This window comes from Oryctolagus cuniculus, chromosome 13 (assembly GCF_051225735.1).
Source record: "Oryctolagus cuniculus isolate XC-2025 breed Fujian yellow rabbit chromosome 13, ASM5122573v1, whole genome shotgun sequence".
Taxonomy (NCBI): domain Eukaryota; kingdom Metazoa; phylum Chordata; class Mammalia; order Lagomorpha; family Leporidae; genus Oryctolagus; species Oryctolagus cuniculus.
This window is the reverse complement of record NC_142879.1, coordinates 12,755,245-12,774,969: the sequence shown is the minus strand read 5'-3', so window position 1 is coordinate 12,774,969 and position 19,725 is coordinate 12,755,245. Positions and strand designations below refer to the sequence as shown.

Genomic DNA, 19,725 nt, shown 5'->3' with positions numbered 1-19,725 from the left:
CCTTGAAAATAATGTATTGTCTGCATCAAAACACATTAATGTAGCATTTTTGGAATTTACAATATATCTTGTGTATTCCACTAATCTAATATTTAGTGTATTCTGCTGTAATTCTCAATATGATTCTATTTATACATATATATTTGCTGTTTTAAAATATTTTGCTTGATTTATTTTGTAGCGGTATAAGACATTGAAATAAAAATATTTTAAGGAGGGACATTTGATTTAGAAGTTAAGCTGACACTTGGGATGCCAACATCCTATATCAGAGTGTCTGGTTTGAGTTGTGGCTCTACTACCAGTTTCAGCTTCCTGCTGATATGCGCCCTGGGAGGAAGCTGTGGTAGACAGCTCCAGTTATTCCATTCCTGCTACTCACATGAGAGACCTTGAGTTCCTGGCTCCCAATTTTAGCCTTGCCCAGGGTGGCTACTTCAGGCATTTGAGAAGTGAATTGGAGATTGGAGGTCTCTTCTCTCTCCTCTCCCTCTCCCCTCCCTCATCTCCCCTCTCTCCTCTCCTCTCTGTTTCTCTCAGTCTCTCCCTCTCCCTCTCCCTCCTATTTCTCTGTCTCTCAAATAAATAAGCAAGTAAATAAAAAAATTAAATACATACACACACATACATACATACATATATCTGAAAATGTATGTTTGGGACATAATCCTCTGTCAAAAAAAAGAAATTTAATGTAATCTCTTATATTCAGAGGTTGTTTTAAGTTGCACATCTATTCATGATTACTTAAATTTTTTAAATTCAAAATAAGCTCAATATTATGGAAACATTACCAAAAGAAATTCAAGGTCCCCTGTTCGTTCTCATATGAACTTGGGTAAGTTTCTTTTCTTTAGGCCAACTTTTTTGACCAAAGTAAAGAAATACTTTTACATCTTTTGACCAAAATAAATCTTATAGAAGTTTACAAAACATTGTCATTATATGACGTGTACCCTGTTACTTTCTCTTTTATTCTATTCTTCATAAATAAATATAGCTTATTTTTGTCAGAATCAACTAAATTGTTTTTATAACACACTAAAGATATAATTTATTTTCCTGTAAAAAGTAGGATCTTGAACTTTCAGGATCCTTCTGACCTTTAAAATTCTGATTCAGAGTTTCAATTTTCTTCTGCCTTATAATAATTTACTAATTTTCTTATATATGCTGAATTATAATTTTAAGCTTTTCTTTTCTTCTTTTAAATTAAGGTTTGGTGTTTGCTTGATTGGTGTCAGGAGGGAGGATAATAAAAACATTTTGCTGAATCCAGGCCCTCGCTACATTATGAATGCTACAGACATATGTTTTTATATTAATATTACCAAAGAAGAGAATTCAGCCTTTAAGAACCAAGACCAGCAGAGAAAAAGCAATGTATCAAGGTCATTTTACCATGGACCTTCCAGATTACCTGTACATAGCATAATTGCCAGCATGGGTGAGTATAAATTTGAAAGTACAATCAGTTCTATCATTTAAAAAAAGAAAAAGGAGAAGAAAAAAGAAGAAATACAATTTTTACTAAAATTCCTAAGCCCTGAATTAGGTAAGATTAGGTATACAGAGAAAATTTTCTAAGCTGTTAAGTTGGTAAAAAATTAAAAAGTAGACTATTACAAAACTACAGGTAACCTTTTATATTTCCAAATTCACTATAAGCACCTAACACTTCTCTTGTAATTTATCTATCCAGTTATCAACAGAGGCTAGTTCTAATATTCTTCATTTTTGTTAAAGCTTTCTTTCCATTTTCCATCACACTCTCCTTGAACTTGACTTCTATGACACATAGGGCAAAAAGATAAATAAATAAAAGAGAAATCTAGATAAGCATAGGGACCTAGATAAGAATAAGCATCTTTGCTCAGCCCAGCCACTGGCTTCTATCTTGTTTCCTTCTGTGTGTGCCGTCATCTGCTTGGGGGGCGGGGGCGCCTGTCTTACCTATTCTGAGTTGCCTTTAGAGAGATGTGTTTATCTAGGACTCTGTGCAACTGTCGTATATGGTCCTGTAGACTGACTACTTTGTACATGAGAATAAGTCTATTTTTTTCTATGAAAAAGAAAGTAAGAATTTCCTTAAAGTTTCATTACTAAACTGCTGTAATCTAAAATATATCCTTCCTTTTAACCTTTTAACTGATGCTAATGTCTTTATTCAGTGACTCATCTTGATCCTTCTTGGAAACTTCACTCTTTAATTCATCCTTGTTACCTAACTTCATTCCCCTTTCTCCCTTGGCACTCCCTGTCCTGTCACTGGACTGGGTTGTCAGTCTCCACCCCATTCCCTGCCTTGCCATCAACACACACACACACATACACACATACACACACACACAGTTTTTGAATCTTTGGCCATAATATCTTGAAAAATTCATCAAAAGAGTTGTCTTCTATTGCAGGCTTGAAATCTCATTGTCCCCTCAGATCTCTCCAGTTCGCTCTGACATCCACAGTTATCTCCTTGAGGCTACTTTAGCAAGGTCTCCATTCCCCTTTTGTCACTGTTGTCTAAGTTCTGTGATGATGTTGACCACATTCTTCACACAAGCCCAGTGTCTTTTTTCTGCGTCTTGATTATTTGTTTCCCTGAACAGTCACATCTGCTCTAGTTGATGCTGTCCTTCATAAAACGGATGCACTTTACCTGAATCATTAATGAAAGCCTCTCTTTATAACTGTTTTTTTCTCCTGCCTGCTGGTTATTTCCATCTGCATGTGTTAGGGAAAAATTCACACAGGATATTCAAGTGGAACTAATCTTCCCACCTTCATTCAACATTCTTTCCCCATTTTGTTTTTAAAGATTTATGTATGTATTTTTTTGAAAGGCTGAGTTACACACACATACACAGAGAGAGAGAGAGACAGACAGACAGACAGACAGGGACAGAGAGATCTTCTATCCACTGATATGTCTGCAATGGCCTGAGTTAGTCCAATTCGAAACCAGGATCCAGGAGCTTCTGCTGGGTCTTCCACATGGGTGGAGGGGACCCAAGTACTTAGAACGTCCTCTGCTGCTTTCTCAGGCTATTAGCAGAGAGCTGGATCAGCAGTGGAGCAGCGGGGACTTGAACCCGAGTCCATATGGGATACCAGCGTCAAGGCAGTGGCTTACCCTGTTATACCACAGTGCTAGCCACAGATTATTTTTTTCTAAAGAACAGATGACACCATTATCCTCTGATTTGTAAGGTTACAATCTGACTTTCACCAACCCTCTCCTCTTGATTTTCATAATTCACAAAACTGCATTAAATCTGATTATTACATAGCTCTTAAAATTATTCCATTCCTTCCGTGTACACTACCAATGTACATAGTTACCATAGTTCTGCCATCCTTTTTCAGCTCTCCAGGAGCCACCCGTCTTCTCTCTAAGCCTCCAGTCTTGCATCTCATCATCTTTTTACACCCTGTAGCCAGAGTAATAATTTTTATACATTTTTTAAGATTTATTTATTTATTTGAAAGTTAGAGTTACACAGAGAGAGGAGAGGCAGAGAGAGAGAGAGAGGTCTTCCATCTGATGGTTCACTCCCCAGTTGGCTGCAATGGCCGGAGCAGCGCCGATCTGAAGCCAGGAGCCAGGAGCTTTTTCAGGGTCTCCCACGTGGGTGCAGGGGCCCAAGCACTTGGGCCATCTTCTACTGCTTTCCCAGGCCACAGCAGAGAGCTGGATTGGAAGTAGAGCAGCCGGGTCTTGAACTGGCGCCCATATGGGATGCTGGCACTTCAGGCCAGGAGATTAACCCTCTGCACCACAGCACCGGCCCTATACATTATTTTGATAATGCTATTCCTTTGGATAAATCATTTTAATGGTTTCCTATTTCCCATTAGAAAAAAATCTAAATTCTAAAATATAGCATGGTTTAGAAACGAGGACCAAATGTTCTCAGATGCATGGATCAGTCTCAATTTTCTTAGAAAAATTCTAGTTCATGTTCATTTTCTAGGTATAATCACAAAGAATATCCCTCTTCAGTTCTCGAGTATCTTAATTTAGAGGATAGATTACTCAATCTCTTTACTTACATGCCTTTTATTAAATGATTCCTTCTTAGATTTCTTCTTAACCCTTCAATTCCTCTTCTAAGCTTCAATCAGACTAATTCATTTAATTCTTCACTAATTATTTTATCAATGGGCATTAACGCAGTAAGATTCCACTGACCTGAGCTACTGTTCACCCCCAACATTGCTCAAGTAACTCCTTTTAATCCTTTACGTACCAGACTAAATTCATTACCTCCAAAATACATGTCATGGCCCTGTGTAAACTTTGTGAGATAACACTATTTGCCATTGACACATTATTTTTATTCTATAGTACTAAAACTGACTTTTTCCATTTATTTAGCAATTATTTGCTGAGTACTTGGTAGGCACCAGGAGCTCTCCTAAGTGTTTGCCATAAAGATCATTCATGAACAGACAAAAATCTGGAACTTACAGAGCTCACATTCTATCAGGAGGAATACAGGCAACAAGCAGTATCAGTCATGTAACAAAAATAAATTATTTAGTGTGTTGAAAGTTGACAAGAAATGAGAAAAAGAGGAAGAAAAATTAAGGGGATTTATGAATTCTAGGCAGACTTGGTTATTAAAAATTTCTTATTTATTAGAGAGAAAGAGCTTCAACCTGTTGGTTCACTCCTCAAATGTCCACAAAGGTGGGAACTAGGCTAGACCAGAGCTGTGAGCCAGGAGCTCAAATCAGGTTTTCTGTGGGGATGACAGGAACCCAATTACTTGACCCATGACCGCTTCCTCCCAGGGTCCGCATTAGCAGGAGTCAGGAGTCGGAGTCAGGTATGGAACCTAGACACTGACTCTGAGATGAGGTATGGGTATCTTAACCAGCATCTTAACCACGAGGGCACAAGCTTACCCCAGGACTGTTCTTTTTTTTAAATGAGGGGATGGGCAGGCCTCATTGAGAAGGTGACAGTTGAGCACATATTGAAGGAAATGAGGATACTAGTTCTGAGAATGTCTGGAGGAAGAACATTGCTGGCAGAGACAACTGATTGGGATGCCCCAGGAACAGGGGAGAGGTTGTGAAGGCTTGGGCACAGTGAGTGAAGAAAGAGCAGTGGAAGAAGAGGGAAGGACAGAAGGAGGCCAGATCATGTTGAGTTTTAAAGTCAATGATAGCATTGTGGCTTGCACTCTGGGTAAAGTGGGAATCATTGAAGGCTTTCAGCCAAGCATGGCCTGATCTCACTGTGTGATATTTTAATGCAATCACTGATTGTTGTTGATAATGGATGGTTCAGGACAAACGTCAGAGTGTTTTTAAGAGGGTGTTAAAGAGGAGAAAATTCTGGACATGCTTTCAAGGTGTAACAATCATAATTCATTGAAGAACTGGATTAGAACTGTGAAAAAAAGGAGACACTTGAACTTCATGAATTTGGTTTAAGCCACTGGGAGAAGAGAATGACCATCGATTGACAGAGGGAAAACTGAGGGGAAGGCATGTTTGGTATAGGCTGGGGGAAACAAAGAGCTTAGTTTAGAGCATGTTGAAGTTCATATGCCTAATAAATACAGAGAAGAAGATGTCGATCAGGCAGTTACAAACGAGAGTCCAGATTTCAGGAAAAGGTATAGCCTGACAAAGTGGATTTTGGATTCCAGAGCTTAAGTGCTGTATAAAAAGCCGTGATACTGAATGAGATCCTTGAGGAAATGAGTACAGATGTAAAATGGGACGTTTTTATGGCATACCAATATTAAGCATCAGAGAAATGAGAAGAAACCAGCAGGAGCACAACAGAAGAGCTACTGTCAAGGAAGCAGGAAAACCTGATGCATGTGTCTCCTAGAAGTCCAGTGACCCAAGTATGTCAAGAGAATCATATGATCAGCTATGTCAAAGATCACAAAAATGAGGACCTTTGACACATACCATGGCAATTGAGTTTAGCAATGCCATGCTCACTGTTTGCTTTCATAAGAGTTGCTTTGATGGAGGCGTAGCAGAGAGAATGGCAGACCATTTTGTTTAGGAACAAAAATAGTAGAGACAAGTTAAGGAAAAATGATGAAGACAAATGACTAGGTATAGACCACTCATAAAATTCTTCTACAAAGGAAGCAAATGAATGTTTTGGTAAAAGTACAGTGAAGTGAGAAAGGCAAATAAATTGGGCACATACAAGAAAATGCATATAATAATAGACCATGTAAGGAAGTGAAAAGACATGTGATACTTAAAGGAGACTTTCCAGCCATCTGATGGAAAGGGTAGAAGATTAAATAATTATAAACCCAGTAGGAATTCAGAGAGCGAGAGCAAGAGAGAGAAGGAGAGGACAAAGAAGGAGGAGGAGGAGGAAGGAAAGAGATCAAGAGTACCAGCAAGCTGGAAAGACTGGAGGTAAGGTTAAGTATCAGAGAATGAGATGCCAGAAAAAGAGAGTATATCAAGTCAGTAGTACTTACAGAATCTTTTGTGTGATGGTGAGAGTGAATGCTGATGAACTTAAAAGAAAAGGCCACTAAAGGAGGGGAGGAGAAGGAGTTGAGTCTGGAGTATTGAAAACCTCATCTACATACGTAATGAACTTGCCAAATATTAGGACAGAACATGTGGAAAGACTGATGTGCTCAATTATTCAGGCCTGTTCAGTCGCATAGAACTTGAAGAATAAGAGGATATTATAGATCAAAAATGTATCAAAAGAGCCAAGTGCATGAACTAAAAACTAATCATAGTATTTCAATATGGAATTTAAGAGAGATGAGAAGAGAGAACATAAAGGAGTGAGGGAGACAATGAAAAGTTTGAACAAGCAATAGAATTGAAGTTCTAGTAGAGTAAAATTGTAGTTAGAGTTGGGAAATCACTGGAAGTGACCTGAAGAATACAGGAAATAGTGATAGCTGAAGGATGGATGCAAGGGATAAATAAATGCAGCTTTGTTACTAGTTACAGTCCCAAGAATGACTACTGTGGGGAGCAACTCAGACTAGACTGTTACTGGAATTAAGACTTATTCTATGCATCTGCTCTCCCACAATATGGCGCTGGGAGAGGAGGAAACAGCTTCTATACAGCTGCCTCCAGTTCAACCAATAAACAGCAGGACCTGCTCCTGATTGGAGGAGAGCAGCGTACTCGGCATGTGGGTAGCAGAGTTGGGATTGGTGGAAGAGGACTATAAAGGAGGAGAGAGACAACATGCACCAGGAACATCTAAGGGGAACATCTAAGGGGAACACCTGTGCAGCCCCCAGGGAGCCGGCCGGCGGTGTGCCGCTCCCCTGCGGAAGTGGGGAAAGTGGCAGGGGGAACCGCCCTTCCACGGAGGTGGAAGGGTCAGTAGCCAACCCGGGAAGAACCAGCAGCAAACCCGGGAAGGGCCGAGCAGACGAAAGAACAGCGCAGGGTCCTGTGTCGTTCCTCCACGAAGAGGGGGAGCGACATAATGGTGCCGTGACTCGGATATGAAGCCTAGGCAGGGCCCTGTGTCATTCCTCCGTGAAGAGGGGGAGCGACAACTACCAAAGTGAAGGGCTGAGGTAAATTGAAAAGCAGTTTCTGTAATGAATTCAAGAAACTGAGAGATCAGAGTGTAGGGATACTAATCTATGTGTAGCATTTTGATAGGTGGGTGATGATGAGACAAGAATGATATTCTGGATTGAAGCATATCCTCCAAATTTCATATGTTGGAAGTCTTAGCCCGGAGTGTTTCAGAATGTGACCTTATTTGGAGATGACAAATGTAATCAAGTTAAAAATTGCAGTCACTACTGTTTGCCCCAGTCCAGCATGACCAGTGTACTTATTGGCAAAGGAAATTAGGGCACAGATTTACACAGAGTGAAGATGATGTAGGGAGACACAGGGAAAGATGGCCACCGAGAAGATGAGGAGTGAGGCCTGGAACAGATCCCTCCTTCACAGCCCCAAGGAGGAACCAGCCCTGGCAACATATTGATTGGAGTTTAGGTTCCAGGACACTGAGACAATACATTTCTGTTAAGACACCCAGTTCACAGTGGTTTCTTTCAGCAGCCCTGAAAAACCTACACAAATAGTATTAGAAAACTGAACCAGATCATAAGAAATAAGTAGAATGACCCAGGGCAAATGAACAATCAAAATAATGAAAGATAGTTGGGCCTATAATTTGAGACATATGACGGATAACTGAGTGTTTTAAAAAGGATGAGAGGAAAATGCTCCGAAAGAGGCAGAGACAATGCTGAGACTGCCCACCTGGAAGACACAGCCACCTCTTAAAGTATTACAGGGAAGACCTACGGGAGGACCCAATGTTTTGAGGGAAAATAAACTTCAGAGCAGAGCTCATCTCTGTAATTGTGACTGCTTTTCCATGTGTGTCTTCACTGATGAATTCTGATTTTCTTCCATGAACTTGTTCCAGTGCTCAACCTGGTGTCAGATACGTGTTGGCAGTGTTGGGATGTGATCAAAAAGAATCCACATATATGTGGCTGTCTCACGTTTCCTGTGTTGGGCATGGAAATGATAAAGAAATAGAGGTGATATGGAATCGACTATGTTGGGGAGGAGCTGATAGAAGACCTCAATTCCTTAGGAAGTAGGAGGGAATTAGAGTCACAGCATAAGAGTAGGCAGTACTTTTACATAAAAAGAGGTATGTCTGTGACCTTGTAAATAGAGAAAAGGGAAGGAAAAGTGGAGATTCTCTCATTTTGCCCATTTGGACAGGGACTTGAGTGAGTTCCTCTGTGATAATTTGTCTTCTTCTGAAGTGGGTGACGTGGTCAGCTGCAGTCAATAAGAATCCCAGTTCACAATAGTAGGCTGTAGATTGTAGTATGTGATTTTATTTTGTAAATCAAATTTATAAAAAATAAATAAGTTCACTCACCTGCTTAATGGGTGATTTCATCACATCATTTCTAGGATTCCTTACCCCCTACCAAATATAGAGTGGATTAATCCTGTATTTATGCTGCCAAAACTTGGAGAGAGGGAGTATGTGTGTGTTCCGTGGTGTCCACATGCATCAGCTTTGCTTAGATGCTGAGACTACTGAGTGCTCCTCCCCACATCTTTTCCTTAAGTAGAGCTGTTTCAGACAGACTCAAGTGCTCCCCACAGAGGACTTCCCACTGACTACAGACTCCTACCCTCTCTCATGCTACAGAGTACTGTGTACATTAACAGACACCAACCTCTGAAATTTACCCCCCAGATTCCACTTGTGTGGTGTAACTAAATATTCTTACCAGTTTTGTTCCTACCAACTCTGACAGACAGAAGCATTCTATCCCTTGCTCTGAAAAGATTTGTAATATCCTCAAAAGATTTTTAGAAATCAGTTGCTGACCTATTTCCATGATACAATAAAAAGATGCTAAAATCCATTAGTCTTTTCCCTCCTTAAAATATACAATTTTTACTTAAAAAATTGAAACAAGAAGTATGCTTTTTCACTCTTAAATTTCTATATGCTGGGGTTGGTGCTGTGGCAGAGCAGGTTAAAGCACTGGCCTGCATGTGGGCACCAGTTCAAGTCCCAGCTGCTTCACTTCTGATCCAGTTCTCTGTTATGGCCTGGGAGAGCAGCAGAAGATGGCCCAAGTCCTTGGGCCCCTGTACCAACATGGGAGACCTGGAGGAAGCTCCTGGCTCCTGGCTTCAGATCAGCTCAGCTCTGGACGTTGCAGCCATTTGGAGAGTGAACCAGTGGATAGATGATCTTGCTCTCTCTCTCTCTCTCTCTCTCTGTCTCTGTCTTCAGCTCTCTCTGTAACTCTGTCTTTCAAATAAAACAATTTCTTTTAAAAAAGCTTCTACATGCTTCAGGGTTCGAAAACTCTAATGTTTTGTGCTGTAGAATAATACACAGTAAATATACCTTTGTAAAATTACAGAATTAATTATCTAGGGCAGAAAAACATAATGAAAAGGAATAATTAGCGTTCAGAACTACTGTTTCTTGATTACACTGATTGTACTTTAACTTTCCTCATTAAATGGCCAACATGTTATATACATGGCAAATGCCATGATGGATTTTTCTGTTTTGTTCTTTTAGGTACTGTGGCTATAGACTTGCAAGACACGAGCTGTAGATCAGCAAGTGGCCCTACCCTGACTCTTCCTGTAGAGGGAAGTAAAGAAGTAAGAAGACCTAGCATTGCTCCTGTTTTAGAGGTTGCAGATACATCATCAATTCAAACATGTGATCTTCTAAGTGACCAATCAGAAGATGAAAATACACCAGATGAAGAAATATCCTCGAACTTGGAGTATGTTTAGATACTCTATGGTGTAATATATCTGAATTTAATGCTAATATCATTAAGTAATGTGTCTAGGCACTTTACCCACAGACAAGGAGTAATATTCTTACTTTGTGGACATTCTAGAATCATTCCTATGTACTTTTACCAAAACATCCTGTTTGCCCCATGTCTCTTGCCTACAAAGCATTCTAAGATTCCATGTTTCTAATTTTGATATAGGTATTTCCAGACTCATTTTTCTCTAAATTATCTTTTATTCTTAAAGAAAAAAATAGATATCAGAATTCCTAGGATGCATACTCCATTTTCATAATTGTACACTTTTTATTATATTTTATCTACTACGTCTGATTTCTTTTATTCTATATCATAATGAAATCTGATCAGTTACTCAGTGGCGTGCAATAGCAGTCTCCTCCCGTAAGCTATACTTACTTCTCTCTGCTTTTGCCAGCCTTTTTCAGGTAGTATGCCTCAATAATATTTTAAATTTATGAGTAAGGATGTATTACCTTCCTTTTTTAAGCGTTCATAATAATACAGTATTAATCTGTGTAGTAGTAATCACATTTCAGCCTGAAGTAGAATCTGTTTTGTGTGTTTTATTCTGCATATTATGTCACCATCCCCTGAGGAAAGCATTGTGGCTTACAGCTTGACTGTGGATCTGAAAGAATGTTTTCTGTGCGAGTTCTACTTTATGCCATTTGTCTGGAAATGACTTTGATTAACATATGGCTTATAATTTCTGTACCTGTAAACTCAGTTTGATTACTACCTCATAGGGTGATATGAAGATTAATTGAAATAAGGGAAAAAAGTGCTATGACAATTCTTTCTGTACAGTAAGCATTCTGTAAGTATTAAGTAGGACCAGTAGTTGTACTGGTATTAATGGCATTGATAATATCATCCCCTAACATTTTCCCAGTATCTTTCACATAAATTCAATTATTGCTGACTTGAACTAAATATATATTTGTGAACTATAGGTTGGGTGAGGTTTGAAAACCAGTATCTTTCTAGGAAATGGTGTTTTGGGATGTGACTTAAATTGTTTCCTCACACTTATTTCTGAAATAATTAAGAAGTAGTAGAGTTTTATTTCTAGAAAAATAAAAGATATTAAAAATAATGGCAGAGATTATCTGCTTATAAATTTGCAAAATGCTCTGATGTTTGAGCCAATGATACGTGGGAAACAGTTTCAAATAAGTCTGAAACTTCATGATTTTGTAGGTAAATAAATTAAAATTAAAAATGTCCCTAATGGATAAAAGAATATCACTTTCATGGAATTCTCCTTGATTTACTAATTTTTATTCATGTTACTACTTCTTAGAAGTTCCACTTTCAATATCATATAACCAAAATGTGCATGTGGCTATATTTTAAAAGGCGGTAAACAAACTGAATGTCTTTGAAAATCTTTTAAGTATGATTCCAGCAAAAACTGCTTTTAACTAATTAACTCAATCATTTATCCCTTTTGGTTATGCTTTACTGAATAATGACAAAGTGAATCATAATGCATTTGATTTTAAATGTGGTTTATAATAGTTAATACTACTTGTTGAACATATATCTAAATCTTCTAAGCTGAGAGATGTCAAACTTTTCTAGAAAGAAAATGCTAATCAGTATTTTAGGCTTTATGGTCCCATTTGTAGTTACTCAGTTCTGCTGTTGAAGCACAAAAGTAACTTTGCACAAGATAGAGGAGTGAGTATGGCTGTGCTGCAGTAAAGCTTTGTTTATGCATACTGAGGCTTTAACGTCATATCATTTCCACATCACATAAAATAGTATTATTCTCTTTCTTTCTGTCTTTCTGTCTTTCTGTCTGTCTTTCTGTCTTTCTGTCTGTCTTTCTGTCTTTCTGTCTTTGCCAATTGAAAATACAGAAACTATCCTGAGCTGGCAAAACTCTGTGGTGAGCCAGATTTGGTTCTTGGGTTGTAGTTTGCCCCCCACTGTTCTAGACCCTTGTCAAAATATAATTGTAATATAAGGAGTTACTGATTTTTACATTTTGTCAAGGCAGAGGAATGTGTACGTTATTAACGATCCTCCTTTGCATGCCTTACCCAAAGGTAACAGCTCACCTTGTTCACAGGTATGCGAAAGGCTACCCGCCATACTCTCCCTACATAGGAAGCTCACCCACTTTTTGTCATCTCCTTCAGGAAAAAGTGCCATTTTGCTGCTTAAGATTAGACAAGGTAAGTACTTGTTGCTTCTATTTTCTGCAAAATTAAAATTATTGCATTTTACAAGTCCATATAGTTAAGCAATTTGCATGGTGTTTTGATTGAAATCTATTTAAAGGTATTGATTTTCATGTGTAAGTTTAATTGCATGAAGTCCTAACTTTTGGTTTTTTAACTGCAGTAAGATGCTTTTCCCTTCTCTAAATTTCCAAATGAATCACTCAGTCATATTTTCAAAGAGGAAAGTGGAGAGGTGCCAAAATCTCAAACGTAGACACCTTCCATATTCCAAGTCTCCCAAAATTGCCTTGGCCAAATGTGCATTATTTATTTGACTGTGGCTGCTTCAGACTGCAGTGTGGAGTTCCTCGGCCTGCTAACGGGTTATCTATGTGTGAGGTACAAAGATTCATGACCATGCTAGAAAGTCGAATTGCCTTCCTTAACTCCTCCTTTCCCAAATTTTGATGCAGTTCTTTGTCTTGCCTGCATGTTCTGGGGAAGCCATCCAAAACTGGAAACTGCCAAGAACACCAGCATTCTCCTCTTTTTCACAGTAGAATCACTGTGCTTGACCTGTTTGTGTTTGTCTTTCTGAAAAACAAAAAAAAGTTGAGTGTTACACTCTCCCTAGAGATTTGAACTTGCCACTATTCTAGCCATGTACTTTTTCTTTTATTCTAAATTTTGAAGTTAGAATTAAAACTCCAGCTGTCTGCTTATAAGCTGTGAAGCTTGGGCAAATAACTTCACCAATAAATTTCAGTTTCCTAATCTATGAAATGAGTATAATTTTAGCTTGAGCTTTATAGGACTTTGCTAAGGATTATATAAATCAACCCATGTTTAGTGCAGTGCCAGGAACTAAATAATGGCATTGATGCTTGATATATTTTGCTGATATTCTTGCTATTATTTTTATATGATAATCATTATAAATGTGGCTGTTGCTGTCACTTGTGAGGAAGAGATTCACACATTAGGAAATTGCTGCCTTTATCTCCCTGAAGGTGCTTTGTGAATCTTTGCCATTGCTCCTAAATATTCATCTGGACCCACTGCGAAGGATGAGTCCATCTCTCAGGGTCTTAATATTTTGCTAATGTTCTGAAACCATTGACGTTTCCACCCAGCTCTGTGATTTGGTGATCCTAATCAGTCATGAATTTCACAGCCCTTTCCCTGTACTGGCCACTTCCAAGACTAAGTTTTCCTATGACTAATTTTTTTTTTTTATTTTAACAATTTTATTCCAGATACATTCTTTTTTTTTTTTAACTTTTATTTAATGAATATAAGTTTCCAAAGTACGAATAATGGATTACTATGGCTTCCCCCCCATACCGTCCCTCCCACCCACAACCCTCCCCTTTCCCACTCCCTCTCCCCTTCCATTCACATCAAGATTCATTTTCGATTATCTTAATATACAGAAGATCAGCTTAGTATACCTTAAGTAAGGATTTCAACAGTTTGCTCCCACACAGAAACATAAAGTGAAAAATAATAGATGATTTTTTTTAAATGATGATGAAATCAGATCAGACCTATTGTCATGTTTAATCCCAGTGAGAGTCAAGTTGGGAGTTGATAGTTTCTTTTCTTTTCTTTTCTTTTTCTTTTTTCTTTTTTTTTTTTTTTTTACAGAGGATCAGTTTAGTATGCATTAAGTAAAGATTTCAACAGTTTGCACCCCCATAGAAACACAAAGTGAAATATATTGTTTGAGTACTCGTTATAGCATTAAATCTCAATGCACAGCACATTAAGGACAGAGATCCTACATGAGGAGTAAGTGCACAGTGACTCCTGTTGTTGACTTTACCAATTGACACTCCTGTCTATGGCAACAGCAATCCCCCTATGCTCCAGTCATGAGTTTCCAAGGCTATGGAAGCCCCTTGAGTTCTCCGACTCTTATCTTGTTTAGACAAGGTCATAGTCAAAGTGGAGGTTCTCTCCTCCCTTCAGAGAAAGGTACCTCCTTCTTTGAAGACCTGTTTTTTCCACTGAGATCTCACTCACAGAGATCTTTTGCCAGAGTGTTTTGATCCTATGACTAATTTTTTACATGTGATATTTTTGTTGTTTTCCTTAAATCGATTCCTAAAATATATACTTTAGGTGCCATACACCTGGACTAATTTCTGGTGACCTTTCTTTCTTTCTTTATATGCAGTTAAAAAGGGAAAAAATATTAGGAGACCAAAGAGTAGAAGTGATTTCTCTCCGATGGGGAATCTGATCCAAGTGGAAAGCTCAGCTTTCAAGATGAGGATCTGTGGCGAGGCGATAGAGGATTGTTGAAAGTCGGAGACTGTTAACTGTCTTTACAATACTCCTAAAGCAGTTTCTGAGTGTGGCAGATTGACTGATGACAGCTGAGATGAGAGGTAGCAGGAGGCTGGAAGAGGCGGTCTGCCTTATAAATGAGTGTTGGGTTTATGGGAGGGGTTTTTCAGCTGACTCTACTGTGTTGTGAAGTATGTGGTTGGGTTCACGTTGCCCAGCTCATTCAGCAGTATCAGCAGGCTGGTGTTGGACAGGGTGATCAACATTACATTCTCTCTCTCTCTCTCACACTCATTCTCCCCCCTCTCTCTCTTTAATTACTACTAATTGGACTTCTCCAAGTCTCTTTAGGGTAAGTTTTATTTTTCCTTCATCTGTCTCATCAGTAGTAAAGTTTATAATGATCTAAACATCTACCCACCACAAGTCTTCTATGAACTTTTTTTAAGTGACCTTATTTCTTCATATGCCTTCAGATTCTGCATATATTAATAATTCTCTAAGCACCCATTCTTTATCATTTTCTTTCTATTCATTCTTTTTTATGTCTTAAATCTTCCTTCTGTGTTCATTTCCCTTCTTCATAGATTAGAACTTCTCCTTTGAAATTTTGCTAATGGGATTCTACTGGTGACAAATTCTCTCAATTATAGTTTTCCATTAAATGTTCTTATTTTGTCCTCATTCTTGAAATACAGCTTTGCTTGGTGTCCAATTCCAGGCTATTCTTTTTTACTTTCAGTATTTTCTTTAAGAGACTTTATTTATGGCCTTCTGTGCTCTGTGTTAGTGTTGAGAAGTCAGCCATAATTCTCTTTGTTGCTTTTCATAGGGCATCTTTCCTATCTCTGCAGCAACTTTTAAGATCCCTTTGTCTTAGTTTTGCATTTTCATTATGAAGTGCATGACTGTGCAATTCTCTCCTTATTTAGATTGAGATTCTTCATTTTCTGAAACTGAAGATCTTTGGTTCTCATCACTGTGTTGATAGAAATAAACAGGTTCTATGAACAGTGTAATGTAAGGATTATTTAGGGAAGAATATGAGTTATCAAGGTCCAGGAAGACACAAGCCCAGTAACTTTTTTTTTAACTTTTATTTAATGAATATAAATTTCCAAAGTACAGCTTATGGATTACAATGGCTTCCCCCCTCCCATAACTTCCCTCCCACCCGTAACCCTCCCCTCTCCACTCCTTCTCCCCCTCCATTCACATCAAGATTCATTTTCAATTATCTTTATATACAGATCAGTTTAGCATATATTAAGTAAAGATTTCAACAGTTTGCACCCACATAGAAACACAAAGTGAAAAATACTGTTTGAGTACTAGCTATAGCATTAAATCACAATGTACAACACATTAAGGACAGAGATCCTACATGAGGAGTGGGTACACAGTGACTCCTGTTGTTGACTTAACAAATTGACAGTCTTGTTTATGGCGTCAGTAATCACCCTAGGCTCTTGTCATGAGTCGCCAAGGCTATGGAGGCCTTTTGAGTTCGCCGACTCTGATCATATTTAGACAAGGTCATAGTCAAAGTGGAAGTTCTCTCCTCCCTTCAGAGAAAGGTAAGCCCAGTAAATTTTAAGGAGTCTTTGGAAGTGTTCCAAAGTGGTGAAATTATACTCAGAATTTGGGGAGTGCATTTAGTTCAGGGCCTAAGGTGCTGCTTTCAATGCTTTTAGCCTAGTGATTCAATTCAAGTCTGGCTCTGCTTCATTGTTTTTCTCTAGTGGCCATCTTAAAAAAGAATAAAAATAGAAAAGAAAAATCATTTGTGTTTCCATGACAGTAAATTTTCATTTGTTGTTCCATAGTGAACATAGATTGGTTTGCCCAAACAGGTGAGCTTTATGTGTGAGGAGACCAATATCTCACTGATTTGAGATTACTGTTTTTAGAACCTGTTTCCAAAGTCTTCAGAGAAAAGATAAGCTGCAGACTGCTAATTAATTTTTAAGGACATTTCTGTGATTAGAGAGGGAATGTATAGATGAAGAAAACAGGATTGTACAGGTTTTCTCCAAACTGAAACAGAGTCTGGTCCAACATTTTTAACAGCACATAAAACAATAATATAACAAAAAGGGTAAGAACTCTATGTCCTAGAGAAAAGGACATTGAATTCAAAGGTAACCTACATCCCAATCAACCAAAAATTTCCCTACAAGCTTTGTTCTCTGTTATCAACTCCAATATTTGTTTGATTTCTTCTATCTGTCATCATCTGGACCTGTGGTGACCATCATTAGAGGTTTGTAGTATTGTTAAGTCTTATTTTTTCAGTCCAGATAATTTCTATTGGAATTACCTCATTGGGGGTGGGGGGTGGGACTAAGGGTGGTGTCTCTGGAAGTCAAAGTGGATTTATTAAAAGGAATATGCTTAGCATGAGTATTTAATAAAATTAAAATACAATTCTATTCATATCATAACCAGTTAGAACAGATTCCAAGGATAATTCCAACTGTCCCAAGTAAGCTCTGTAACCAGTAAAACAAGACATTAAGGGTCAATATATAGGGTAACAGTGTATAGGTCAAAAGCAAAGCAAATCCTAGAATTCTAAGAGTTAAGTCTGTTTGGTCTTTCTATCTCCTATAATTAAGACGGCATTGGTGATGGCCTAAGAAATCCACATTGTTTCGAGGGTCATGTCAGGTGCATGCTTGAGGTGTGAAATGTGCATCTAAGAGGTGACTCCTTTCACTTTAGCCATGCAGTAGGAAGTAACAGATACTTGATAGGCTCCTTCCACGAAGACTATAGGCCCAGGAGTCAGTCCCTGGTCTTTGATGTCTTTCTCTCTTGGGAGCTTACTGGGAATTTAGCTGTTTTACGTGGGAGCTCATGATTTTGACGGATGTTCCTTTTTCCCTTTTAGTATAGTCCAGGACAGTTGTTCAGCTGAAGTCCCCAGTGTCTCAGTGAGAACAGATACCCAAGTTATACTTTCTCTTTTTATTAGGGTAGTTAGTTCTTTATCAAGCTGTTCTGTGGAGCCCGAATTTAGGATGACACTTCTGTGATTTTCAAAATCCTGGAGTGTTGTTTGAAGATCTTTTTAAAACAAGTATAAAACTCATGAAGAATTTCATTGGGCTGTATCTTACACTATTGTATCTCACTTTTTTAGTCCAATATATTGCTCTAGGAATAATGTTGGATAGCACCGAACACACTCAACCACCAATCTCCCTATAAGCATTTTAATAATCAGCATCTGTTTTCTTCCACTCTGTTAACCTACAGCATTTTTTCATTTACTGCCCAGTGCCAGCTAAACTAACTGGTATACTTTAGAGTATCCAGGGTAATAAGTCTAAAGAGTAATTTAAAATTCTTTTGCAAATCCTGCTGAGTATTGGATTTGATCAATGACTCCTGAGACAAAAGTTTTAATTCTGTTTTTGGTGAGAGATGATACTTGGTTCTCAGTGTCCAGTGAGCTCTTCATCCAGAGTCATAATAACTCTTCATCCAAGTTTTCATTAATAAGTTCAGGTGGAAGGGGAGGGGGAGAATTAATATCTGAGGCAATTCAGTGGGGAAGGCAACAGATAGTGAGAAGCTGTCAGTAGGTTGAGCAGTCACACAAGTTTAAGGGCGGTTGATTTTTGTACTGCAGCTTCAATTGCCCTTTAAAGTTCAGAGACAGACACAATCATTTTCTTCTTTGCTTCTTGTAGTGAGACTCACTTAGCATCTGTTCTTTTTGATGTTCCAAGGTATCAGTCAAGACAACTTCCCATTCTTTATCTTCTGATAGAGTGTACCATTTCTAATTTTGATGTACAAAAATTTGTTTTGGAATATCAGATGTTCCTCTTTGAGGACATTTAAGATTTAGATAATCTTTTATAAGGCTTTCTCTATTTGCTTAATTAGTTGGCATATAATGGCATCATAGTTGCTGAACATAAAGCCAGCTGGTAGAAATGGGTTGATCCTGTTTTCTTGTCCTTCAGATTTTGAAATTCCATTGCCCATGTTTGGAGGAGAGGGCTGGTAGATTGGCCTCAAGTAAAATCATGTATGGTGATAAGAATACGCTGCTCTGGGGAATTTTCTTGTTTTTTTTTTTTTTTTTTTTTTTTTTTTTTTTTTTTTTTAAGTAATTTTTCAGTTTTCTCTCATGGAACCTATGTTTCTGGGAGGGCTCCGAGTGCAAGGTGATCCGCGCTTCTATGCACTTCCCTGATGAGTTTACTTTAATTAGCTGGTTGGATTTCCCTCAAAGGTTGCTCACACCATGGGCAATCTCCCCTCCAACACACCCATGGGCCTGTGATTAGCATGAAATGACTTTTGGCTGGGAGGAACTGGAGTCTCATCCCTTCAGAGCTAATGAACTCAGTCTCTCATGTTTCCTAGCAAAAGTAGGCCAGTTCAAGCTCTCTCCTGGTTTTTTAACAGATAATCAAAGTGATCAAGGAGGAAAGACCACTTAGATGCTTGACTTACAGCTCTGAAAAAGTACTCATGGTTTCTGTATACGATAAACAAAAAATGAGCTAAGAATACTCCGTGGGGGACCATAGACCCAAATAGGGGAGGTCTAGGAGAACATAACATTCCACCCCAGGGAGAAGCTCAGGATCTGAGAGGCACAGGGGACCTGTGTTGGTGCCAAGTGCAAATTAGGACAACTGTGGGAGTCCCAGGTCTTCTCTGAGGCCCCCGTTGAATGCCAATGAATTGTCAATGGAAATAAACAGGTTCATTTATTATTACACAGTGGATATGCATTGCCTTGGCCAGAAGAGGAAGGCTTCAGGTAAGCAGGGGTGAATTTCTCATATGCTGGAGGCTACTCTTCTTAGAACATGCTTGGTTACAGATACCTTTAGGGTGTGCTGACAAGAGACAATTGATTAATTTTAAAGACATTTTTGGGAATAAAGAATGAATAGATAGAGTTGTGTAAGGCTGTTCCA

The 19,725-nt window shown here is 38.5% G+C and overlaps 1 protein-coding gene across 6 annotated transcripts in view; it reads left to right on the top strand.

Annotated features, from left to right (window-relative positions):
* KCNT2 (potassium sodium-activated channel subfamily T member 2) overlaps positions 1-19,725 on the top strand; it is a 409,716-nt gene that overhangs the window by 295,012 nt on the left and 94,979 nt on the right. For all 6 annotated transcript variants that reach the window (XR_016219489.1, XM_089312023.1, XM_051820440.3 and 3 more), the window contains 3 exons: positions 1,218-1,447; positions 10,067-10,280; positions 12,394-12,499. Coding sequence is in view for 5 of the 6 variants with exons in the window: in XM_089312023.1 (XP_089168149.1) it covers positions 1,218-1,447; positions 10,067-10,280; positions 12,394-12,499 (550 nt within the window). In the remaining variant the exon portion in view is untranslated. The remainder of the gene's footprint in view (positions 1-1,217; positions 1,448-10,066; positions 10,281-12,393; positions 12,500-19,725) is intronic.